This window comes from Hakea prostrata, chromosome 7 (assembly GCF_041222555.1).
Source record: "Hakea prostrata isolate BN-2017 chromosome 7, UWA_Hpros_2, whole genome shotgun sequence".
NCBI classification, from domain to species: Eukaryota; Viridiplantae; Streptophyta; class Magnoliopsida; order Proteales; family Proteaceae; genus Hakea; species Hakea prostrata.
The window spans coordinates 21,397,928-21,424,708 of NC_142606.1; the positions used below are offsets into that span (position 1 = coordinate 21,397,928).

Genomic DNA, 26,781 nt, shown 5'->3' on the forward strand with positions numbered 1-26,781 from the left:
ACCATTGTAGACATTATTTATTACTAATACAAATGTTTGATTGATTAAATATAAAGGGGTATTGGAGAAAAACGAAATATGCCATCTCTCTTGAGTTCATACTTTTATAATAGTAGTATGATATGATATATCTTTAAAAAAAAAAAAAAAGGTTATATGTTAATGTCAAAAAATGACAAGAATGCCTCTTCTCATTTGCAAAAGAAACGTAAAGTGAACTCAAAACTGTGCCAAAACGTCCATGAGTTTCAAAATAAAGAAAAAAGACACGAAACAAAATGGATTATACACGCATGTTTGAGGTGGCTACTCATGGTTGACTGGTTCGAGTCACTAAAAAATATAATTTTTTTAATTATGATTAATAAATGTTCTTATTCATCTTTTGATTCATCCTTAGTATAATCTAATTAGAATTACCTTCGTTAAAAGGGAAAAATAATAAATAAAAAAAATAAATGTTTAAGCAATTGTGTTTTTTTTTTGGGTGAAAGCAATTGGGTTTACAGAGGAGGAGACTTGAGAGTCTTGGTTAGAGATTTTTTTTTTTTGGTAAAATGGTTTGAGAATTTAAGATCGCAAAATTACGAAGGTTTATAGCTTGAATTAGCGTAAGATCGCAAGATTACGAAGGTTTAATAACCGCGCAGGATAGCAACAACGTCATATTCAGCAGCAGTGTTGAAAATCAAGAAAGCGTGAAGTAAAATAGTATTGTAGTAACGTTGTTGTACTATCAACCTACAGCTCTTATTTTTTTTGTTCCTTCTCAAATCATTGCCACTCCTACGTATCTCTCGAATTTAAACGTTAATAAGCATTAGAGAGAAGCCTGCGGACGATTTCTTCTACTTCTGCTTGGAAATCCAGAACTAGGGAGTCAGTCTCGTTTTTTCTTGGTCTATTCCCTGTTAAACATCAAGGTGAGTTCTGTTTGTCTTAAAATTTTTGTGTTTGTTCAGTGTTTTTCCCCGTTGTTTTGGGGAGAGAGGTCTTACTCTCTTTTTCCTTGTAATGATGACTATAACTGTTAATATATAGAGTTTTGATATTTTTGGTTTCCCTTAGCAAGTTCTAGGGTTTCTGTTTTATGGGTTTTGAGGATTTAAGATTTTAGTTTTATCGGGTGCTGGAGAGAGCCTTTTGTGTATTCTGCCATTTGAATTTTTCTGTAAAACCCACTACACAAGTTCAAGTTTGTTATTTTGGTTAACGAAGGTTATTTGGTGGGAAGACCACTATTGGGGAACTATTCTTGGTTCTGTCTGAATGTGGCGCTTGCAGTCACGAAACTAATCTCCCTTTCAAGTGTCGGGTCAACACCCATTAGATTGTTGGTACGGTATTTTGTATGTCTGTTTAGGTTTGAAACATGCAAGGACTGAACTGTGTGGTTGTCCAAAATCAAATGGCAAAACTGCATTTTGGATCTCCAAATGCTAAGGCATGCTTTTGGTTGGCTCGTTACTGTCACTTAAATAAGTCACGGACTACCAGCTGGGAGGAGAATGATTTGCCGAACATACTATCTAGTAGCAAAAATCTGATTGAATGGCATGGTTGGTTTTGGCATTGGGGTTGTACAATGAGAATGATGACCAAGGCCTGGTGTCGTAAACATAGTAGTCATTATCTTTTATCCTCCCTCCTGTCTCTTAAAGCTTTTCTTTCTAATATGATATTTTATTTCCCCTCTTTCATCTTATGTCAAACTCTTGCTGTACAAAGATTTCAATAGTAGTGTGATATAAGATGAGGCTGCACTTCTGAGTTATTGGTGGGTGGAGCTTTAATGCAAGTTCGTAAAGAGCTGTGCTTTCTATAATGCATAGGTTGTTCCAGACTTGTCACTGGACCATTACCTGTCAATTAGAAGATGCAGAATGGTTTAGGTCTTCTGTTCTTACCCTTGGTATTCCTTAAATTGTTTAAGTAAAGAGTCAACTGTTTCTAATGCACAGATTGTGGTCATATTTAGACGTTTATATGTTATGCTCAAGTCTAATAAAATGAAGATTTCTGTGCTCTACAATTTTGTTTCTTTTAATGGCATTCTAAATTTTTTATCTACATCCTTAGATTCCCAAAGATGAGGCATGTAAAGGATGAGTCAGTATGCATCATTGAACAAGTGAGTATTTCCAAGTGGTTGCCTCTTCGAACCTTCCCTATATTGTCTAGTTGGATGCTGCTAATATTGTAGTACTAGCATTACGGTGTTTCTTAGAGTTCATTATTTGTGAAGATGCATATTGGATCCATGGTAATAACTGAAAAACTTTCTAGTGATATTGTTAGGGGAATTAATAAACATCGACAAGTGCTCAAAATTAAATAAAATTTGAAAAGTGTCAGTGAAATCTCTTTATTTTGTATGATTGAAACCTAAAAAAGGGAGGGATTTCCTCCTATGCTGGTAGGAATTTGATAGTAAAATACCATTGATTTCTCACTGTAAGTTTTCGTTAGAATGTTATCTTGGTTGGTGTTCCCTAATAAATGCATATAAAATTCAATATTATGAAATGATAATACAAAGATGGGGCTAGGTTCTCCTGATTTGTGTAGAGCATTTAGCATGCACAAGTTTATTGCATACTGCTGATGGAAGGAAGCTGAAATTCAGTGGACAGGTATACCTTAGGTCCAATTACCACTTGTCTAAGTGTCAACTCAAAGTCTCAAACACAGTTCAATAAAATGGAAAATAGATTTTTATGACAGTTCTGGACTACCAAATAGCAGAATTACCTGAAGGGGGAGGAATATTTTTAAATTACTTGAAGTTTTTTTAACAATGACTGATGATCATTTGGTTATTGGCATTATAGCAAACAACAGTGGGAAACCAGAGATACCAACAGAATGCTGTTTTGGGACCTGAAGTTGAAGTCAGTGACTGAAAATGAAGATTTAATAGAAAAGGGTAATAGTAGGATTCCAAAGACTTAACAGCAAAATCTGATGTTGAATGCAAATCTAGAATCAGCAATTGCAGTAGATTTCAAACTGAAAACCTGCTTACTGAACAGATTCAGTGAGAATTTTAAGATCCTAGATGTCATAGGATCTCAATAATTGATTGAAAAGATTAAATGTTTGAGGTCAGAGTTGCAATTAGAGCTAAAAACCAGTAGTTAAGATATTAATGGAAGCGTAACAACAGAATAATAAAGCAGAACAGGATAGGAAGAAGTTGAGATGCATAAGATAAATGTAACCTATATGATGGAGTGATGTGGAACCTAGACCAAGATGAACAGGGTTTTAACCTTGTTCTGTGTTGTGATTCTTAGAATAAAGGGTAATCTCTAGGATTCTATTATGTAATAATCCCAAATCTGCAATTTCTTTTCTCTGTGTACTCATTATTAAAAATAAAGCCTAACTGTGTCTTCCTGACATAAGTCAGAATTCTCATACCATTCAACATGGTTTCAGAGCCAAAATTCTGCCTTACCTCAAGAACTTTTTACTATTTAATAGTAGCTCCACCATCACCTTTAGCCTCACCAACATCGCCGCTACATTCCGCCTCATCTCTAGCCCACTGCCTACCTTCCGCTTGGCCAACTAGGCCTCCAATTCCTTCTGCCTAGTCCCACTACGACTCCACCGCTGCTCTCCTGAGTCCTCTGCCACCCTTGCCAGCCTTCTCCACCTTGTTATTGACCTCCTCTAGCGACCCCTATAGGGCCTCATAACTGTCTGCTAGGCTTCCGCAACTCCTCTAAATCCTTGTTCTACCTTCTGCCTACCTCATTTGATCTCCCCAAATCTATGCCTTTCCTCTCCATGTTTGTTCCCTTGGTTGTGAGTATTTTTCCCCCCTCCCACCGAGGGTTCCCTATGCCCAAATGATGGTGTGATTCACTCTATGAAGGATATTTGATCTATTTTTGGAACTTTATTGTTCTGGATCAGCAATATGTCTACCGAATGTACCACTACCACCTCTACTGGTTCGTTTGGTAGAGATGAAGCTCCAGTTATTCATGAGCGTGACTTTCCTTCCTTCTAGACGCACTCTGTTAAACTCAAAGGGACAAATATCTAAGATGATCTTGTACTATTGCTCTTGTAGTGGGTGCTCGTGGTCTTACTTATCATCTTAATGGTGCAACGGTTAAGCCTACAACATCTACTTCTGCTCAGGACAGGTTGTAAACTGATGAATGTCTTGGCATTGGTTTTCTACTCAATTCTATTGAACTTGCTATTGTTGAGAGATACCTTCTTCTTGTTGACACTGCTGCTGTTTGGAAAGTTGCCAAGGATACCTACTCTTAAGTTTGGTAATGATGCATAGTGCTTTGAGATCAAGAGAAAAATTTATCAGTTACAGCAGAAAGATCTCACTCTCTCTCAGTGTCACAACATCTTATGAGGATACCTTTAGCATTAGACCTTATGGGCAATTTACTCCTCCATGTGCGACGGATGTTGCAGCCTATCAAACATGCAAAGATAAGCCCCGTATGATTTTCTGGCAGGTTCCAATGTGGAATATGATCAAACTTGTACTCAGATTCTTTCTTGTGAGCCTTTTCCTTTCTTGGATAGGCATATGTGAGGGTTGAATCTGAAGAAAGCCAAAGGAATGCCATGGTTCACAATATCGTAGTGGAAAGGCTAGTTTTGGTTACTGGTTTTTGAGGTTCTTCTCATGGTATATGTACTCTTATCTCTCAGAATCATGGCATTGACTCTGGTGGCTCTTCTTGTGCTCCTGTCAAGTGTGATTACCTTGGGTGTGAACTTCACACTTGGGAGAAATGCTGGAAACTCCACGAACAACCACCCACTTATCACGGAGGAGGCCATGCCACTAGCTGTGGTGGAAATTCATAGGTAGCACCCAATAAGGCCAATTTGGAGGACTCTAGTGCACCGAGACTTTTCTCTTCAGATGAATTCCAGCATCACGGTCAATTGATGACTAGGCTTGAGTTGGTCTTCTTCTATGCAGATGTCTAGTGCTATTGTTGCTTCTACCATGGTTACTTCTTTTGAGCCTTCTTCCACCTCAAGTATTTTTTTCAGTTGCCGTAGTATGTACTTGAGTCCATCCTTGTGGATTCTTGACTCTAGTGCAACTGAACACATGACTGGTTCACAATCTTTATTTCATTCCTATTGTATTGGTTCCCTTAATTATAGTGTTTGCATTGCTGATTGTTCCCTTTCTCCACTTTTTGGAGAAGGAACCATTAATTGTTAACCTGATCTGGGAAAGCACGATGTAGATTGACAGTATATGTTAGGACCCTAGGATGAGGCCAGGTGGAATGAAGATTAGTTAGGGTTAGTTGAGATAATGAGGCCAGGTGGAATGAAGGTTAGTTAGGGTTTGAGATAATAAATAGAGGGAGAAGAGTGAGAGAATGAGGGTTAGTTAGGAATAATTGAGAGTTATAAATAGAGGGACAAGTGAGTGGAGAGGTTATTGAATGTTTTATGAGAGTTCTTGGGACACCACTGTGAGGTGTGTGGGTGACTGGCACCATAGAAACCAGAGTCTATCTTGTTAATTCTTGTATTGATTTTGGGAAGTATTAGTAGAGTTTTATCAATTGGCATCAGAGCATTCACGATCACAGGGAGGTAATGGCACTGCCTTCATTTTCTGGCAAAGGAGAAAGTCAGAGATGGATTCTAGAAATTATGTTGTTGTGCTGGGAGAACCAAATCAAGGAAGAACAGTGGCTAGGAGTGGCGATCCAACATTTGGAAGGAGAGGCACTCGACTGGATCTATGGCAAGGACTTCATGGAATTTACCTGGATGAACTTCAAGAAGGCGTTGGTTAATGATTTTGGTAACGGGAAGGTTGCAACGAGTCCTCCTATCGAATCTATATTGATTCTTGGAGAGGAAGAATTGCAAAACCTCTTTGTAAAATCAATAGATAAAGCGGTGGAAGTTGCAGCCGGTTGGGATGTGTCTCGCCAAGCATGGAGAAGAGAGAAGAGAGAGAGAGAAGTTCAGGTATCGATGCCTACCAGCCCAAAGTTGAGAAGGAGAGAGATCATGCCGATGATTCGAAGAAGAATAAGGATCGAAGGACTCCAGCAAAACTCGCTGGAAAGCTGCAAATGGCGGATGAAGTTTCTTTTTGTAGAAATTGGGAAAGACGATGGTGGAGTTGGAGGGTTTTTAGGGTTGGTTTGGTTCACCCCAAACCGGGTTTTGGGTTGTTTTCACCCCTTAAGAGCCTAGGTTCTTCTAAATTGGGCTCAACTCAAGTACACTTATCCTCCCGCATAGGGCCCAAATGAACCAAATATAAAGATTAGGCCGCTTGGTTCCCAAAGAAACCTCCTTGGGCCCAACCTATCTCTGTAACCCCAAGCCCATCACATTTTATTAACCCATAATCTTAATCCATTTCATTTTCAAGACCCAAAGCCCAATCTAGCCCATCAAACCAACGTCCCACCCATTTATCATAAGCCACAGTTTGTATTTGGACCCCACCCATTTAACACATCTATCATGGGTTGGGCCCGTTTCGTTACCCCAAAGTCCACTTCTTCTGATTTTTAATTTGGGCCCAATTAACTCAAACAGACCAAGGCTCAACCCAAGGCTCAGTTCAAACAAAACGATTCATCAAACCAGCGGTCCGATCGAGCCAAGAAGAGGAAAATCCATTGTCTTCAACCTCTGGACTGCAAAATGGAAAGGGAGGTGGCAACGATGGGGCTGCAGCGACTGAAGGGGAGATGCAATGCTCCATTACGGCGAAAAAAAGAAAATAAAAAATTCCAGACCAAACGCTTCGCTCCAAGTCTGATTTTGGGCAGTGGGTGTGTTATTCAGCCTGGGAGGATGATGTTGAATTACTACGGTTATGCGGCACCATCACACGAATAAACTTCAACAATTCCATCACCTTGAGGACAAGGTGATTTTCGAGGGGCCGGTAGTGTTAGGATCCTAGGATGAGGCCAGGTGGAATGAAGATTAGTTAGGGTTAGTTGAGATAATGAGGCCAGGTGGAATGAAGGTTAGTTAGGGTTAGTTGAGATAATAAATAGAGGGAGAAGAGTGAGAGAATGAGGGTTAGTTAGGGATAATTGAGGGTTATAAATAGAGGGACAAGTGAGTGGAGAGGATATCGAATGTTTTATGAGAGTTCTTGGGACGCCACTGTGAGGTGTGGGGGTGACTGGCACCATAGAAACCAGAGTCTATCTTGTTAATTCTTGCAATTCTTGTATTGATTTTGGGAAGTATTAGTAGGGTTTTATCAGTATAGGTGAGAGGAATCAACAAGAACCTGGCCAGGTAGACATTTCCATTATCTTGTGAGGCTCATTCTGGTCTAGGATGGAGATAATTCAGGGTATATTTGCAACCTTGCATTAATGTTAGTACAAAGAAGATTGATAGATTTCATCTTTCTTAGTCATATGTTGCTTGGAGAGATTTTTGGGTGGTTATGTCCTTTCTTGGAGATAATTTTGGAACATCTTGATGGCCTAAGGAGCCAGCTTTCATGGGAAGAAGAACTGAAGTTGTTTAACGTCTTCATTTGCTTGCTATTTTGATTACTTTCCTTTATTTTATAGGGAGTTTGGGTTAGTTTTGGTATGATTTTTGTTTCAATTTCAGATTAATTTCATGAAATATTCATTAAATATATTTTTGTCAAGAAATCAAATTCGTTCTGGTTGCACCAATTTGAAATATTTCAAGAATAAGAAATCCTTTTGGTATTTCAATTCCTTAGAATAAATTTTCTATATTTCATTGGGAGAGAGTGCTGCTAGCAATGGTGGAGGTGTGGTGATGGTAGCGGTGAATGAAGTGGTAGTAGCAATGTTGGTGGATGGTGGTGAGACCATATGGAGAGAAGTGGTGTCTTGTATTTAATGTGAATTAACCATGTGCTCGTTTAAGAGCAAGAGGAAAATGAATTTCAATTTCCATTTCAAAATTGAGACATCTCCTCACCTATTTAAGCATTTCTGATCCATTTGATTGTGGTTAACTCAAATAAGTTGGAAAAATCAAACCAATAAATTTCCTGAAGAATCTATCGTGTGAAATTGAAAAAGAAATCATGCCGAATCCAGCTCTAGTTCCTATTTTAGTTTTCCTTTTTTTTTTTTGGGAAAGTTAATTTCTTATTAATGTACTAGCAATATAAGGAATTTCTTTTATTGTCCGTCCCTCCCATGTATGCATCGATTGCTGATTGGTCGCCTGGGCTATACACAAGTGACGGGGTCAGTGGGGGGGGGGCATGCCTGCTTGTCCACCCAGGGGGCAAGGATGTCATTTCGTGGTACCCTATTAGATGCATGGGGGAGCACAACCAAGCATGGATCTTTTTCCCGAAATGGGTGAGAGATTGCTATTTCACGATCTCTGCTTGAATGGTCGATATGGACAATTAAAAGACAACGCCGGCAGATTTGAAGAATAGAAGAAGGTTTATTGTTGCTGTGAGATTCAATTTGCGGAGAGTCATTGCTCGGAGAGAGAGCTCTGGTGGGAGGCCATGACTCTTCAGTGAGAGTGAGAGACTTTTCTATCTTCCTATTCCCTTTCTTTTTCCCAACCAATACCTATTATCTGGTTACCCATTCTGAGTTTTTTCCCTGCAAGTCTTAATTCAACTGGGGTCGATATTGGAACCGAAGACCCTACAAATCGGTGAGATAATCCTCATTAGCGCTGAGATCGAGGCTGATTGGACAAACCCACCAACTGCGATTCTGGTTTTTGACAGTTCTTTTGTAGATCCTTGAAGACCTGTGTTCTCTTAAGTCACTTACCTGTTGCTGCCCTTCTTTTGGGGGATCAAACCTCCATCCAAGGAGCCTCACTCGACTGGACTTTGGTGGTGTCTGAGATCTGGTTTATGACATACCAGAAATCTTTTGATGAAGCCCTAATTTCATAATCTATGCAAACTCTGGATTCAGCCACTAGTTTGTGCTGATATCTGAGGACTCTTGTCCACACACCAAGACAATTGTTCAATGGTAATTCCCCAACCCCCCCCACCCCTAACGCCTCTCTTCTTTTGTTATTCATCATTGTTTTGCTTCTTCAAACAGTAAATTCTTAAACTTTTGGGAGTCTAGTGCAGTCATGTGATAGGTGTTATTAGCTGCTGTGATTAAGTTTGTTGGCAGGTTTATTCACTTTTATTTTGTTACCGGTGGGAGTTCTAAAGATTGTTGTACCCTGCTGGTATCAACAGCTGGTTTCATATACATTACTGCTATTGTGTCTGATACCAGTGTTTGATTGGGGTTGTGATCTTCTCTGGAGTTAGGTTTTTCTGTAAACTGGCTTTACATTTAGATAAGGGTGTGCTAGCAGGAAAGCTGGAGAGTCCTGGGGTGAGGGCCTTTATACACCCTAAAATGATTTGCTAAATTTTATTAGAGGCGCCTCAAAATGCTAGTAATACATTCCCTAGGAAGGCAGTTTAACCAGACTCCCTAGTGAGAGGTACATCCCATATTTGTGCATTTTCTAGAAACAGAAAAATGTTTCATAATTATGGTCCCTTTCCCCACACCTAATTTATTTTTTATTGTTATAATGCTGTAGACCAGCTTTAATTTTCTTTTAATTAGTTCATTTTCAGTTAACTTTGTTCCTTTGGGAGAATCATATAAATATGTTTTATTGCCTTTTTTATGTAGGCTATTGACTTAAATTCAGCCGTAGAGGAGTTACATCGACTAAGCTCCAAAGAGATCAACAAGCTATTAAAGGAGTCTGAAAATTGTATTATACAACACCACACTGAAAAAGGTTCATTAATTCAGGTAGTGTCTTTCCTGTTTTCTGTTCCATGTTTCTGTTGGTCTTCCCTAAAGTATTCTTAATTTCTTACATAAAATATTTTTTTCCTCCTTAGATTGATGTGGAAAAACTTGCATTATGTCTTCCTTTGCACCTTATTGCGGTGCTTATATCCCCTGACAGAGGTGACTCTCAGTTGATATACTTGCTACATGGTTTTCGGCTTTTGCATTCACTGTGTGAACTTGCACCTCGGCAAGCTAGGATTGAGCAGGTGAGTTCTATAACTTCGGTCACAGGTCATCTCTTCTTGGGAACCATATGTTGTTGAAAACCATTCTTCTCTGGTAATCATTCATTTAGCTTGCGAATATCTGAAAATTACTGCAACTAAAATTAATCACTGAATTCAGCATGCCAGCTCATAAATCAGCAGCTTGTTCAGAAACCATGGAAAACTAGAATCTGGATGGAGAAATTAATGAAAAAGCTTTACATAACCTCTCTAACAAGTTTCGTAGTCATTTGAGTTCCTTGGAACTTGGAAGGCCAAGTTATTTAAAGCTTATAACCATGTAGATAGTCAGATGAGAAGGAAAAGAAAACAGAAACAAAACTCCTAATGTTCTTGGAAAAAAACAACTCTGGGGTTTAACCAAGATACTGAAAAATTATTTAAACATTACATATTCCAAGATTAATCTCAGTTCTACCCCTGTAGGGTTGTCCCCAATCCTCAAGTGGTTCCATGCAAGCAACATTACAAAAACTACAAGCCTTGCTCCAACTAAATGTGTTGGTTACATGGATTCTTGCCTTCCAATCAGCTTTGTTTGCGGCCATACTAGATACAAGGTGACGTGAACCAAAGATCTCACCTTGGCCAAAACCCTAAGTTGGCCGAAAACCCACACCTAGGGAGAAACCTCCCTATGCTGGCCGAACCATAGTTGGGGGGGGGGCAATTTTGTCCTTATTCTCCCCTTAGACTAATTAATACTCTAATTCAGCATGTGTCTTTAGTTGGGTTTTAATTCCAGCATGTGAATCTTTAGTTTTTAATTCCAACATGTGTAAATTGGGGCGCGTTTGATAATGTTCTTATAGAATGTTTTTTTTTGGCATTCTTCGGTTCCTTGGGAACAAAAGAACGGGTTGGAGGCGTTTGTTGAAACGGTTCGTTCTTTTGTTATTTAAGAATGGACTGGTCAGAAAAGTGGTTTGAATAACGCCTTTTACAGAACATAAAAAAGATGTTTTTACCAAAGAACATAAACGGTAATGATAAAATTGGTCCCGATTGAAACCTTGGAATGAGTTTATCAAACACCAACTTCTTCTACTAGTGTTCTGGAAATATTTTCAGAACGGATGTATCAAACGCCCATTTGCAAGTAAAGATCGGTCTTTTTGCACAGCAACATTAAAAAATGGTTTGCATAAAAACTGGTCTCTCAAAACGAAAATGTTACCAAACGCATACTTAGAGTCTTTAGTTAATTTGGAATTCAGTTTCAACATGTGTCAATTAGAGCCCATTAGATCTTTTATTATTTGGTTGATTGTGTTGTGATTAAATGTAATGGGATCCTATTCTATAAAGGAGTCCCACTTAGGTTTAGAGTATTTTAGTATGCTATATATAGCCTATTCTTTCTTTGCAATTCCTCAAGTTTGATTATTTGAATAAGAATATTTAGTTTGAGGACCGTGGTTCCTATTTGAGGAGGCCACGGTGGAGTTTGAGTCGAGTTTTCTTCTTCAAAGATCAGCAACTCTGTCTAGCACTCTTCTTCAGAAAATTCCAGCAAGTGTTCAATAATTCTCCATGTAAGTGGAGCATCCTGGCCCCTTTCCTCTTCTCTCCTACCATCGCAATGCTCCCCCACCCCTTTCCCTTCACTCGCAGCCTCCCCCAGCCCCACCACTGTCCCTGCACAGTCCTAATTCCTCTTCCCCCTTGCTGCCATACTCTGGCAGAAATATTCCCCAAGCCGCACGACACCCCAGCCCCTTCTCCCACCCCCTATGATCTCCCCTAGGCCCTCCCCTGCTTCCCTACGGCACCCGTTCCCCTCTCCAACCCTTTCGGCTCTCTCTTTGTCTCTCCTTTCCCTACGGCGGCAGCAGTAGCAGCACCTGTCTCCTATTAGGTCCCTAATCCTTACCCCCGTACCTCCCCTTTCCCTCCTGGTTGGCTCGCATATCACCCCTAATCCCACCCTTACCCTTAATTCCCTCCAAGGCCTAAAATCCCAACACTTCTGAAAATCCTGCACTTCATCTTCTTCATTAAAATTCTGCAATTCTAGTTCAACACAAACCCTCAACCACTTTCCAAACTCATATAGGATTAGCATCTTCTCATCCTAATCTACTTCCCCTCCCAAATCCTAACCCTACTTGACTTCCCTAAGAGTCCCACTCCAAGTAGAAAACCCTGACTATACCTAAAACCATTAGGATTAAAACCTAAAATTGCAAAATAGCAACAACAGCCCCATTCCTAAGTCCTAACCTAACTGAAACCCTAAGGCCCTAGTTTCTGTACCTGTTAATCCAGATCTGAATCACCATTTACAGCAAGGTTTAGAGTTTCAGATCTTCGGCCCCTTAACCCTAAGCCTGCCTGAATGCTCCTTGGCATTTACCTATCCCTCCTATCCTTTTTGAACCCTAGAACCTTCCTAAGCATCCCATAATATTAGACCTATTTGCTGGAAGATTCTGGGCAACTGTTAATTTTAGGGAAATCATCTTAAGACCCTCACCCTAAAATTGGGTTTCACATCACAAGGCCAAAGCTATGTATATTCTTTCTCACCACTTCTCTTAAGGTTATCTTAGGTCTGCCTTGCTCTTCTAATTCCTTCAAGCTGGATTAAATTACTTTTCTGTACTAGGGCATTCATAGGTCTCTGTTGAAGGTGGCTGTGCCACCTCAAATGACTTTCTTGTAGTTTATCACTTATCGGAGCTACTCCCAGACCAGCTCTTAAATGATCCTTCCTAGTTTTGCCACTCATCCATGCAAACCGCATTCTGTCTTGAAAATGACAGGACGGGATAGAGATCTGATCAATGTGGAATATACTGGGCACATTCGATGGTTCATGGTGAATTTTGCTCAATAGTTTGCACGTATATATGTTTAGCTTGCCCAGTGAAGGGAAAATTTTGTTGTAATTCTGTTTCATGTGGATAAGTGGAAGGATAGATGATGGGTCTATTTGATATGAGTGCCTTGTTACATCACCCTACCTGCTTTGGTCATTGTTACCCAATCCATTCTTCAATGTTCACTTTTCATTTTTCTTTTCACGGTTCTTCATTTTCATTTTGCATTTGGTACTTCTCTTTTCCCTTTTGAGGACCTCAATTTCCCCCCATTTGGTTTCAAAGGATCCATGTAGCAGACCCATTTAGTCGGGATAAGGCTGTATGTTGTTATTATGAGCAGGGCATAGCTCACTGAGTCATTAGCTAAAGAGTTTCCAAAAGATTCATGAAGAACATCATTAGGGAAATTTGGTGAGATCTTCTGTGAAAGAAGTGATAACTGAGGGGACAGCTCCTCATGTATCGTCAGTAAATGCTAAATTTTAATAGAAATAGCTGGGAAACCTAGAATTGGCAGGTATTGGGTGTATGTCTACATATCGTGTCGGCAACATCCTGTCTCAGGTCATGAAGAGCAGATTCTAACTAGGGTGAGAGCATTTATCTGGGTATTTGAATTCTAACTAGGGTGAGAGCAGTTATCTTGGTATTTGAATTCTAACTAGGGTGAGAGCAGTTATCTGGGTATTTGAGATTCTCCTACCATCTGTGGATTTATGTGGTGATCAATGGAGATTCCGTACTAGTGTTCGAAATTCAAATGGTTCTATGGATAAATAGAAAATATGTGGAGGCAGATCTGCCTCGTTAGGAGGGCTAGGGACATCTTATAACCAGAGGAACATGTCATTCTTTTGGAAACAAAGGTATGTCAATTCCTTTGCAGATTCACTAGCCAAGAATGGGGGTGAATAGATAGCATATGTATGTAGGGCCATGTTCAAGTGGATGAAGTGATCACACTTAATAGTTTTTGCTTTGTGTTGTAGTGAGCCCCATCCTAAGCGATTGAATAGGGCAGAGAAAGAGAAGTGGCTTTTCATGTTGAGTTGTAGACAGTACGCCTTTGTATTTTTTTCGGCTAACGCCTAAACGTTTTATATTGCACATGACAGTTTTCTTTTTCATGGACTTTCTTATGATTTTATAAATAGGTGGTACAGGACTGGGTAGAATAATTCTCTTCCCCTTATCCATGATGGATATTTCCTGCTCTGAATTCTGGCCTTCTCTCTCTCTCTCTCTCTTTTTTTTTTTTTTTTTTGGGGGCTGCAGGGAGGTGTTAGAGATGGAGTTGGGAGGACTCTACTTTGATGGATCCACCATCCACCAAGAATATGTGGATATTGAGTATGTCCTTGAATGACATTGTATTAGAAATCTGGTTCATTAGATCTTTTTATTTATTTTTTTCTTCTTTAGGTAGACTATAATTGTCACAATACCCTTTTATTTTCGCAATTGTCACAAGAAATGTATTCTGCCATATGGGCAAATGACTGTTAGAGGTAGAGAGAACATGTTCTGCCACAGGGACAAATGACTTGTGCATTCTGACTGTTAGAGAGGACATTTCTAGATTACTCAGCTGTCAAACTTCAGAGTCTAATACAGTCAATTATACTCCTTATATGTGTCCTTCGTATGATCATTTTGTATGCATATGTATGGGTCTGCCAGTACTCCAGTCTAAACAATATTTTGCACCCTCCCACCTCTTGTATGGAGATACATGTTCATGTTAAAAACATAGACATAAATGGGTTCTATTTATTTGGTGATTTTTGGCTATGTTTCATTCTTTTTAAAAATAAATTATCTGCATGCAGCATGACTTCTCCGGTAACCTAATCTCCATGTAACTGAATTTAGATTTGGAGCTTTTATAACCAGTTTTATTATATTTGATTGATGAGGGAGATAAGAGTGTGTGTGTGTGTGTGTGTAAGAATATGCGCTTTTGAACTGGATTTAGTCTAAACTACTGTACTATTTGGCATTCTCTAGTGATGAACTGAATGCTATTATGCTCTTCTGTCACCATGCTTTTCACTAGGCTTATGACTTGTGAATTGTAATGGCTCCTGAAATTCATTTTTGTATTAGAAATCAATGATCCAGGGGTTGATGGAAGGGACTGGGTCAAATCCTAACTGACCAATTTCATACTGTGAGACAGCCAAAACTTTCTAATCTTTTTGTCAAAATTTACCGTTAACTGGTTTAATTCATGTTGAAAGTGTGGCCAGTCTCAATGTGGATCAGGTGATTGAGAAAAGGATTAGTTGAGCCTCTTGTATATCTTGTAATTTTCATACTTCATAGTAGGCCGTAACTGAATAAATAACTTTACTGATGTCTACTTCAACCATTGCTTTCCTTGAAATGGTTCATTACATGTTACACTCTTATGTTGATGTAAATTCCTTCTCTTTTCTTTATAAGTTGATCAGTGAATGCGTTAATGTCATGGTGTTTGGTATTGTGTGTGTGTGTTCTTTTCTTTTGGGGAGATTCAAGGATTTTCTGAAACCATAGTTGTCATGTCGCCTAGGCAGTCCAAAAACACTGGAGAGGGTCAAAAACCAAGGCTATACCAAATTGAAGGCATTTAAGATGACTGCCTGGGCAATTAAGGAGCCTAAGTTGGCCAAGGCACTTGCATCACCTTGGCAACCATTTTAAAACTCAAAATACCATTTTGAGTTTGGCATTTTTATGATACTACTTCATAGTTCATACACCTGAGAGCAACATGTGGATATTGTTTTTTTGGTGTGTTGGCAGAGTGAATGAACATGGATCCAACCTGATTGATTTTAAATATTTTTTTCTTCAGATTTTGCTTGAAGAGGTGAAAGTGACAGAGCAGATACTGGATCTGGTATTTTATATGCTTGTTGTCCTAGCACGTTATAAACAGGTTATCCTTTTTTCTTCTCCTATATGCTCCTCTTCCTTCTGATTTGTTTTTGAGTTCTTATTTCTTCCTGGGCTTTTGATAGGAACATCTAACAACAGATTCCTTAGCTCTTCTGCATTCAGCACTGGTGGCTTGCAGTCTTCATCTATTAACAGGATGTGTTTCTTCACAGTGGCATGATCTTGTTCAAATTTTAGTTGCACATCCTCAGGTTCCTTTTTGCCCATTGCTTTCCAAAGCTTTAGTTCACTAACTAATAGGTGTTGACCAGACAAATTTGGGAGTCTAAGTTGAAAGCTACTTGTTGCAGGATCTGTGGATTTCTTACACAAAGCTTGTATATCTTTTGTTCTTGTTCCCTAACCCATTCACTTTTATGCTTGTTCCTCACTTCCTTGAATGCTTGTATATTTGCTTGACAAATATGTACATCTGATGATTTTTTTGGGGCACCATTTTATTTATATTTACTAGACAAACAGGTAGTTCTGTTTATGTTTATTACCTTTCTGTCATTTTGTGGAGCAGGTGGATGTATTTATGGATGTAGCTTTCGATGCTGTTCGTATGGATGTTGGGCTCCTTCATATCAAGCTCTCAGTACTGAAGCCTGATATTTTGTCCAAGAAATCCATTCCTACAGATACTGAACAAACATTGAACAATATCTGCCATCAGTGCGAGGCTTCATTACAGTTTCTCCAGTTGTTGTGTCAACAAAAACTATTTCGAGAGCGCCTACTTAGGAATAAGGTTTTCATTTAGGATCTCATACTTTTGGGAAGAAGTTTATAATGAGGAAAGATCTGAATTAGCTTGTTTATGTGATTGTTTCCATATTCTAATTGTGAAGGTGTAGAAAATTCATGTCACTATTAGGATTACTAGTCTGGCTGGTGGATATTTGGGGGCTTGGTAGCCTCCAGTTGTCCAGTATTTCATGGCACTTAGGGTACATAATTTGCTAAAAGTTGATGTTGCTGAATGCTCTGAAATGTAAAGGCACCGTAGTCCTATGAGTTCAGTTAATATTTTGAGATGGTTTGATTGGACAGACCAGTTGTTGTCACTTGTCAGGTACCCAAGGAAAAGTTTTCAGATATCTTGAGCTATCTTATTGGATGGGTTCCTGTCCAGAATAAGTTGAAGAACCACCCTCGTTGAGAAGTCCCACTTGCTAATGCTGAATATGTTGAGTTTAGATGTTTTCTTGTGTAGTTTTCTGTGTTAGATTTCTCCGTTGCTAATGTTTCTGAGCTTTTTGCTGTCTGTTCTGCTCAAATATCCAGCTTTGTTGCTTTTCCAGGAACTATGTAAAAATGGTGGCATTCTATTGCTGGCCCAAACTATCTTGAAGTTAGACATCCCACATTTGGAGTCTTCTCCTGCTGTTGCTTCCATATCCAGGCTCAAGTCTAAGATGCTTTCAATTGTAGGTTGAATATGTTAATATGGGTTTCCCAGCTGCTCTTTTAGTTTAGCCCTAACATCTAGCCACACATTAATCACATACCATTTTGGATATGATGGAACCTCCATTAAAAAACTCTACTGAATTAACCAACTACTGATTCCATTCATGCAGCTATTGCAGCTCTGCGAAACAGAAACCATTTCCTACCTGGACGAGGTTGCTAGTTCTCCAAGTAGCATGCAGTTGGCAAAGACTGTTGCATATGAGGTTAGTTCTGATGTAGTTGGCATACATCAGGTTTAAGAAAATATACCATCTTAATATACAAATACAATATGGAGATTCTACTACGGTATGCTTGTGTCAAGTACTGGACGTGCAAATTTGTGATAGTTCACTAACTTCACTGGGTCTCACATGGAAGATCTGCTGCTGCCGCTTAGGTTGTAAAATTATTGTTACCCAAAGTGATTAGCTTCCGACGAAAGAAAGTGGTCAGCTTTTATATGGGGATATTCTTGGTGGTACTACCAATAGTGGGATCAAATTGTATTTTCACTTCCAGAGCTGAGTGTTGGCCATTTTCTTAATCTACCTAATGGGTTACCCATTTTTTTTTTAATTAAAATTATCCCTTCCAGGACCCAGCATAGACTGGACCAGCACTTGGCAATGGCCCTTCAGTCAAATAAAGTAAAGAGATTACCCATTTTTTTTTAATTAAAATTATCCCTTCCAGGACCCAGCATAGACTGGACCAGCACTTGGCAATGGCCCTTCAGTCAAATAAAAAAAAAATCTCTTTACTTTCAACTACTTACCGTTCATTCAATGTTATGGTGCAGATTCTTGATTTATTGAAGACTGCATTTGATGGAGTACCCAAACAGCTGGATAGCATTTGTGGCAGCTTACCCGGGGGTTTTGTGCTTCTAAATTCTATGCGCCTGATTGATATATTTTCTGATGATTCAAATTTTAGGTCTTTTATCATGGTTAATATTGTAAGTTACTCTATCTTACCACTCCTGCATTTGCTTCTTGTGTGTATTTTTTGATGTTTTGGCCATTATAGATTAAATGAAAATGATATTTGTTGATTCATCCAGAACAAAAAGGAGAATGATATCATTTCAGTATAAACCTTCTATGCAGCCCATCCCCCAGGAAAAACTAAAAATAAGGTTTTGGTGTTACTTGCAACAATGCAACTTGTGATTTTTTTCTGTTTCTCATTTCAGACTCAAGTGCTGGCTGAAATCTTTTCACTGCCTCAAGAAAAGTTCTTATCTAGTTGGTGCTCTGCTGATCTGCCAGTCAAGGAGGAAGATGCTACGCTTGAATATGATCCATCCGTTGCAGCTGGTCTGGTCTCAGTTTTTGTTTCTACCGGTTTTGGGACCCCTCTTCCTACATCAGACCAAAATGTGGCGAAGGGATCTCCTTTCATTCTCAATAACATACGCCAGACTTCTTACGCACAACAGAGAACGTCACTTTTAGTCAAAATAATTGCGAATCTTCATTGTTTTGTTCCTAATATCTGTGAAGGTTACACATCTTGTTGGTGGCCTCAAGATCATTATATTGATCTTTGCTGGATGTTTCATGGTCATTTTAATTGAAGTATTTTTATTTATCCACAGAGCAAGAGAGAAATCTATTTTTTAACAAATTTCTGGAGAGCTTACAAATTGAGCTACGCAAATCATCACCTGAGTTTTCTTTCGCCTTTGATAAAAGAAAAGCTGCCAGAGTTTGCAAAAACCTTGGTAACTATCTTCGTTTTAAGTTTGTGAATAGTAAATTGTTTATTAATTAGTCCTTCAATATACATTTTTGTACGTTTTTCAAATGATTAACTTGCTTGTGTGTTTAAAGTCTGTGAACTTCTATATGCAGGTTCATTGGTAGATCATGCTGGGTCTTTAATTCCCAATTTCTTAAATGAGGAGGATGTTCAACTATTAAGGTGATTGAAACTTCTTAGATTTCACTATGTTCCTTTTCCCTTTTTGGGGATGGGGCAGGGCTGATGAAATTGATATTTTTATGCTGATTTTGTGGCTGTGGCGGGATATTTGATTGTCCTGCCGCCACGTTTCTATTGTTGTTGATAAAATGGGCTTCGGAAGTGATAACTAATATCTTATAGCACTATGTTAAGCTTAAGTTTTGATATTGTTAATGCCTTCTCATTGTGTAATTAAGGATTGAGGTTTTGGTTTTGAGGCTGGTTTCGACCTGGCCAAAAACTGAAATCTTGAGGTTTCAATTGAGGTACTTTTCGAGCAAGATTTCGATCTTAGGTTTCGGGGCTTATATGGCCTTCCATTTCATCTGATTTCTTGCCTCCTACGTATTTAAAGCATGATAAACAAAAGGGAACTGGTAGTTCCCCCCCCCCCCCCAAAAAAAAAAACCAGAAAAGTTATCATTTGAGTATACTAACAAATGACTGGTTTCGAGAAGTACAAACTATATTGCATACATGTATAAAATCATCAACATACATGAATTGTTTCATAGAATGGTTACATATACAACAAGTCAACAAAATACAATGACTAACTAGATCAAATGATGGTTCATATAATGAACAAAACAAAAATAAAAAAAGGGAAGTTTGGAACTGTTGGGTGTGGCTCATGCTTCACATTCTGTGCCTGTAGAGGCCTTATATCACTTTGGGCCTGGGAGTTTCCTTTGTAGTTCGGGTTTGGCCCATGAATAATTGCCGTGGCTTAAGGCGTTTGAAGGCAAAGGAGGAGCAAAAGAGCTGTTTGAAGGCAAAGGAGTTTTTGACATAGGGTGAAAATGGGGTAGAAATCACAAAATACATGAGAAACCAGAAAATATAGGTCGAAACCTAAGCTGCGAAGCCAGGGCAGAAAAGTTGAAACCTGCGTTTCGCAGTTTTCGACGGAGATAGAGGATTTTACGAGGAATATTCGACAGAAACGTAGAAACTTCGGACCGTTTCGCAAGAAATGTGTGACGAAACGAAATCAATTTTGAAAAATGCAGATATTTCGGTTGAAATTTCGACCATTTTGGTGGCAATATGTTCCATGTTTGTAATCTAATCCACTCTGCATTTAATTTTCGTTACTAATTTTCTCCCCTGCATGTACCATGCACGGAAGTCAGTTAGGGACCAATTGGAGCCTGTGCTTGCAAACTACAACAGTATCTAAGCCTAGTGGCAAATGAACTGGGTTAGCTACACAGATCCAACTAAGCTTTCTCTGAGCATGCAAAGCAATATGGAACTAATCAACCAGTTGCTTAGTTGATTGATGCAATGTATGGGAGAAAAAACATTGTTTGTTCATATTTTTGTAAATCCTGCTGTTAGTAAAACCTGTGCCAAGAATCTCAGAAAGTGCAAGTATATTCTAGATCATTGATGTAACTAAGAGTAGAACGACTACATAAGATTACCATGGTGTATGAATTCCTCAAAATGAGGGTACTGGGTCTCCAATGATGCATGTGGGCCTTATAGTGAATTATTCCATGGTCTAGCCTTCTCTGTCCCAGGGATCTACTCAGAAGTGGAAGTTTTAAGGAGTAGAAGTTTTAATTCCCTTGTACCACACCGTAATTATGTTTAAGGTGACTGAAGAAAATCATTGATCTTTACCTGAACTTGTATTCCCTTATCAAATTTCCTTACTTTGTAATATTTTTAGCTCGTATTAGGATTGATACCAGGAAGCACTATTTGGTTTTTTAGATGCTGGGTAAAGAATACAGAAGTTAGTGGGTAAAAGGACATAGCGATTAGGAAGTTTTACTTGATTTCTGGTTGTAGTAGTTAATTGTGACCAGATGAAAAGAAAGAAATCTGACAGTATGGATTTGCATTATTAAGCATAGTTTTGACCCTAGTAACTTGTATATTAGACTCGCCTCTTTCTCTACAAAATCATTGCGAATAAATTCGATATTGTTTATGAGTATATGTTGCTTATGACAGCTCAATCTTGTTCAAACTATAAGGGTTTGGCTATACATTGCTTTGATTACCAGTTTTGTGGAATGGAATATGCAATGTGATATTGATGGAAATGCTTATGCCTAAATTCATGTTGGTTGATAATAGCATGTAGGTCCATGTAATTGCTTCCAGATGATGAGTATCAACTAATGGATTGAAGAGTTGAAGAGTAATGCTGATCTAGGTGAGGGTGTGCACTGAGTCAGGGTGGCCAGAACTTTGTCACTAGCTGCACAATATTCAGCTGGGCCTGAGCTGTTTTATGAAGTTTGAAGTTTGGGCTGGGTTGAGAGGTTGCACACTGAGGCAGGGGGGCCAGAACTTTGGCACTAGCAGCACAATGTTTCAGCGGGCAGGTTGGACCTGAACTATCTAATGAGGCTTGAAGAGTAATGCTTATGTGGATGGTAGAGAGTGTGCGCTTAACTAGGGTGGCCAGAACTTTGGCTCTAGCAGCACAATGTTTCAGCAGGGTGGGTTGGACCTGAACTATATAATGAGGCTTGAAGAGTAATGCTTATGTAGCTGAGAGAGGGTGTGCACTGAGCCAGGGTGGCCAGAACATTGGCACTAGCAGCACAATGCTTCTGCAGGGCAGGCTGGATCTGAGCTATTTAATGAGGCTTGAAGTTTGGGCTGGGTTGAACATGCCCATAGCACAAATAATATTCATACATGAGCAGCCTACATGTTGCACTTTAATGTGTATATTATATATTATTGGGTATTAAGTTCAGATTCCAGTTACGTCCTAGTTTCTCTCTTAAAGCATTGTTAATTTACCATTACTATTTTCTATACAAAACTCTACTTCTGAACTGGGTCTATGCTAATGCTGGGCTGACCTTTGGGCTCAGTTCAGTGGTTGGGATGAACTTGTCTAGGTCTCCGACATTGCCTGGCTTTTCATGTTAAAAGTGCAACATAGCCTCAGATAAAGGATTCAAATTGTGTTAAAGCAGCACTGAGAGACAAACTGACATACTTGGTGTTCTCTTTTGGATGAATTACATACATGGTGTTTGTTTTCCTTAGTAAATGATTGTTTTCTTGTTGAGGGCATACTTTATGATGGTTGCTTTTCCAAACTAATCATGATTAGAGTATCAGTATAGTGAAAGATGAGTTTAGAAAATGGCCATAAATCATGTTATTTAATGTGACAAAATATTGGTTGAGTTTATAGAACACTAGTATTATTTGTCTTTCCTCTTTTTAAGCCCTCGATATGAACTAGAGGAACAAGCTACAGAACAACCAGAAATTAAGAAGTATACCAAAATTGCATGACTTAACCGGTGGTGGTAAGGTGGTAAAAAAAATCCTCCTGCTGTACCAGATGCTAGACTAATCAAGAATTTTGCTTCTTGTGTGTTTGGATAGAGATTTTGATGATAGAGAGACCTTTTGTTTGTTTGCCTCATCAAGTCATCAGATGTGGCAAGTCCAACACACTAGACATTGATGCATGTCAAACGAAAGTCATATTTTCTACGTTGCTTTTAGTTGAAAATTTGAAGCAATATATGTAGTAATTCTAATTTCTATGACTTGATGATTAAAAGTCAATTTTAGTGGCACTTAATATTTGACCATGTTAGAAACCTAGAACTTACAACAGATGATTTGACCGAAGACATTCAAGATGAGGTTCCTTGGTATATGCTCTTTGTTGGTGATATTATATTGGTAGATGAGACACAAGCAGGGATTAATACCAAGTTAGAGTTATGGGGAGCAACTTTGGGATCAAAATGGTTTAAACTGTGTAAAGCAAAGACGGAATATTTAGTGTGTATCTTTGGTCGTGATAGGATAGATAATGAGGTGGTGAATCTTGGATGAGAATGAGATTCCATGAGGTGATTCTTTTAAGTACCTTGGCTTAATCGTAAATAAAGTAGGTGATATAGAGGATAAAACTTCCTAGAGAATTAAAATAGGGTGGATGAAGTGGAGAGGTGCATCTAGGGTTTTGTGTGATTGATGTATTCCTTAAAGTTCAGTGGAAAATAGGCCTGTTGTGTGACCAGCTATGACGTATAGTGAAAAGTGTTGGGCTGTTAAGAAACATCACATAAATAAACTTAGAGTAGCAGAAATGAGGATGCTAAGATGGATGAGTGGCAAAATTAGGAAGGATGAAGTAAGAAATGATTATATTAGAGCGGGAGTAGCTCAGATAAATGATAAGCTATGAGAAGATTGTTTGAGATGGCATAGGGATTTATCGTTAGCTTATGATTTATTGGAGCTTCTCTAATGATCTTCTCATAGCTTATCATTTTCCTATATGAAGAAGCGATTTAATCCCGATTGAAGGAATTAAGAGTAAAGGGTCTAAGAGATGTGATGAAAAAAGGATATGTATGGCTTAGGCCTTGTATCTTGTATGGCCTCAACTGGAAAATAAAGCTGATTGGAAGGCAAGGATCCATGTATCTAACCCCATTTAGTTGGGATAAGGCTTGTTGTTGTTGTACTATGGCTAATTACCCTTCCTGAAATCCTCTGCCCCCAAAAAATATTACATGCTTCACATAAGGAAATAACAAATAATTAGGAGTCTGCTTTTGCCCAGAAAATTTAGTGACATCATTTTACAACTAGAATGTATATCTGATTGGAGGACAAGGATCCATGTAGCCGACCCCATTTAGTTTGCGCAAGGCTTATGTTGTTGTAGTGTTATGTGATTATTTAGTTCTATATAAATGTATGTGGATTTCATTTTCTCTGCTCTTTTATTCTTTCAGATTAAAAATTGTAGGCCAGTACAATCATTAGCTAGTTCAGTTTGGGAGAGAGTTATACATATAATCCAATTCATCAAAATAAGGAATTTTTACAGTTGGGGATCTTTGATTTAGAAAAAAGAATGAAGAAGTAACACTTAACGTGTATTTAGCCTTGGAAAGGACTAAATAGTCTAGTTACGGAAAATTGAGAGTACGTGAATCTCTCTGATCCCCTAAGCAATTATGCTAATCGCCTCGTCAGCTCCTGTATGTGTTTGGATGACACTAGAGCAGGAATGTGCATGTAGGTAGGTATGCATATGTATGTATGATGTCTGGAAGAATGGAAAATTACATATAATGTTATTACAAGGTTCCTCTGAGACTTGTCTGATCTCAGAAAATATTAAGTTGCCACTAGAAAAATCTTGATGCATTTCCCGATTTTCTGGTACAGTGTATTTGCTAAGCAGTTAGAGTCACTGGTTACATCTGTGAAAGCTGAAGTCAATCCATTGCAGGTAGAGTTCCATGCCCTTGACTTACTGAAATGTCAAAAATGATGTTGGTTCTCAATTTTCATTTATTAAAACCTCTGGATTGGAGCCAGTGCTAACCCAATATCTTCATACTACTGGCAGGAGCAAGTTCATGAGAATAAATTTGAGGCTTCTGTGTGCTGGGAAAAGCCTTCTAACCATGGGACCACTGAACAGCAGCAGGTAAGTGCTCGATGTTCATTCCATGGTCTTTACAATCAATCAAGTTATGATGATCAATTTCCTGCCAAAACACTGATTTTATTTGGTTCTAATAGGGGCTATTTAATGTTTAAACCAAGGCTTGGAAACCTGTAGTATGAGATCAGCTTGTTGATTTAAGTCTTAGGCAAGTTGAGTTGGTGACTCAGATAAATCATGTACTTCTCAGAATTTCTTGTATAATTTTTCTGAACAGATATGAAATGTTTAAAAATTTCAAAATTTAATACTTCTTTTAGTAAATGTATTGCTTCAAAATGGTAACTGCTCTTAAAAAGTAAGAAATTTGCTCATTTGGAGGAATATTACTTGCTGAGTCACTGCTTGACCTAGTGTTTACCAGCTTTGGTAGTGGTCCAACTTTTGTGTTTTTAACACGGTATTCTGAAAACGGCTGATTACCATTAGGAAGCTCAAAGTACAGCGAGATGTGCATCACCTTTAGCAACGAAACGAGATCCCAAGGCTCCAGAGGTAGCTTCAGACTTCAATGACACAAAATGCAGCCTCAGAGAGGGATTGTCTGGTAATCTGACTTGCAAAGGGGTGGAGCAGTTCAATACTGCACATAGGGGCTTGGAACTTCCCGATGATGTCATGAACCTAGACGGAAGTAGGAGGACTAATAAAGATGGAACTAGTGGGAGTGCATTGGAACCTTTTAGGGAGATTGACAAAGATGTTCAAAATGTTGAAACAGGTGGTACAGAGTTAAGGTCTACAAGGGGAAGGAACTCATTTGTTAGCCATATGTCGGAGAATGGTGACTGTTCAAAATCAGTTAGGCATGCTAGAGAAAGTAGTTTAGCAGGACTACAAGAAGATTATTCTGAAACCATGCAGTGTGAAGACAGGCAACGGAGGAAACGGAAGCGAAACATCATGAATCAGAGACAGATCACCTTAATTGAGCATGCCCTCTTGGATGAGCCTGAAATGCAGCGAAATGCATCTTTGTTGCAGACTTGGGCTGATAAATTAAGTGCTCATGTATGTGAAACAGTTAAAAAATGTACATATTTTTCAGCCTTTTTTTTTTGAAAGCATTAATTTTAGTTTTATTTTCTTTCCTGATAAGTTCGGCTTTGTTTTTCAGGGGTCGGAGCTTACACCTTCACAACTAAAGAACTGGTAGGTAGCTGGTCCTCTTGTGTTCTTATTTTCTTCCCCTTTTCTGTTTCATTTGGTTACCAATTATTATTTGGAAGAAGAAAATATTTTGTGTGAAGAATGACTTTTGTAGACTTGTAGTTTGTTTTCTTTTTGTTATATCACTGTGTGCGGTGGATAGTTAGGTGAAAGTAGCATATTTGAATTTGAATCTGGAGTACCAAGATAAGTTCACTACTTTGCAGGTATTGACCGGACACCATGTTCATTACAATTTCTCCTTTTTTTTTTCTTCTATAGAGAACATCATCCACCTACGTCATTTCCTGATTTTGGATTCTTATTTCATTTGATGGCTCAATTGGCGCTTCTTGAGTAATACATGTGGAAATGCAGATGGGAGAATGATCTTTTCATTTCTTCTGGTTCTAATCAGACATTTTTGTTGGTGATTTTCATCCCATTTTCCAAGTAGTTACCTTTAAGTTCATTTGGCGTTTTGGTCGATGATCCCTTATTTTCTCCCTGGTTGATCAGACATTTTTGTTGATGATTTATGCTCTTCTTTTGGTAACTAATAAATTCTGACCCAACTTCTATCTGTATTGTTCCCTCTTGAGACCAATCTCAAAGTTAGAAGTTATATCTTGTAAAGTGAACATATGTGGAGCTTGTACACAAATATCGTCACCCTGCACGCTTGGAGTATTGCTACTGTGATTTTTTTTTTGGGGGGGGGGGGGGGGGGGGGGTGACCTTGTCCATTGTATATGCTGGATTGCTCAGGATGGCTCCATTCATTTCCTTTGTGTTTCTATATGTTGGTAGTTCTAGCTACAAGTAATCATTTTAATTTTTCTTCCCACCCTATTGAACTGTAGATGGCACATAGAGGTTCGGATGCATGAAATTAGTTGTTGGTTTTAATGCTTTGGTTTGAA

General features: G+C 38.6%; 1 protein-coding gene across 2 annotated transcripts in view; it reads left to right on the plus strand.

The window, feature by feature from the left end:
• Positions 1 to 528: 528 nt before the first annotated feature.
• The window catches only part of LOC149010502 (sequence-specific DNA binding transcription factor ATNDX), a 28,192-nt gene continuing 1,939 nt past the window's right edge, over positions 529 to 26,781 (plus strand). The window contains exons 1-17 of one of the 2 annotated variants that reach the window (XM_089164482.1): positions 529 to 923; positions 2,080 to 2,131; positions 9,669 to 9,794; positions 9,887 to 10,045; positions 15,731 to 15,814; positions 15,897 to 16,025; positions 16,343 to 16,567; positions 17,121 to 17,246; positions 17,400 to 17,495; positions 18,074 to 18,232; positions 18,470 to 18,779; positions 18,875 to 19,000; positions 19,131 to 19,200; positions 24,427 to 24,490; positions 24,611 to 24,691; positions 25,139 to 25,720; positions 25,827 to 25,861. In XM_089164482.1, coding sequence (XP_089020608.1) covers positions 2,090 to 2,131; positions 9,669 to 9,794; positions 9,887 to 10,045; positions 15,731 to 15,814; positions 15,897 to 16,025; positions 16,343 to 16,567; positions 17,121 to 17,246; positions 17,400 to 17,495; positions 18,074 to 18,232; positions 18,470 to 18,779; positions 18,875 to 19,000; positions 19,131 to 19,200; positions 24,427 to 24,490; positions 24,611 to 24,691; positions 25,139 to 25,720; positions 25,827 to 25,861 — 2,414 coding nt within the window. In that variant the 5' untranslated portion in view covers positions 529 to 923; positions 2,080 to 2,089. The remainder of the gene's footprint in view (positions 924 to 2,079; positions 2,132 to 9,668; positions 9,795 to 9,886; positions 10,046 to 15,730; positions 15,815 to 15,896; positions 16,026 to 16,342; positions 16,568 to 17,120; positions 17,247 to 17,399; positions 17,496 to 18,073; positions 18,233 to 18,469; positions 18,780 to 18,874; positions 19,001 to 19,130; positions 19,201 to 24,426; positions 24,491 to 24,610; positions 24,692 to 25,138; positions 25,721 to 25,826; positions 25,862 to 26,781) is intronic. The other variant, XM_089164483.1, reaches the window with a different exon arrangement.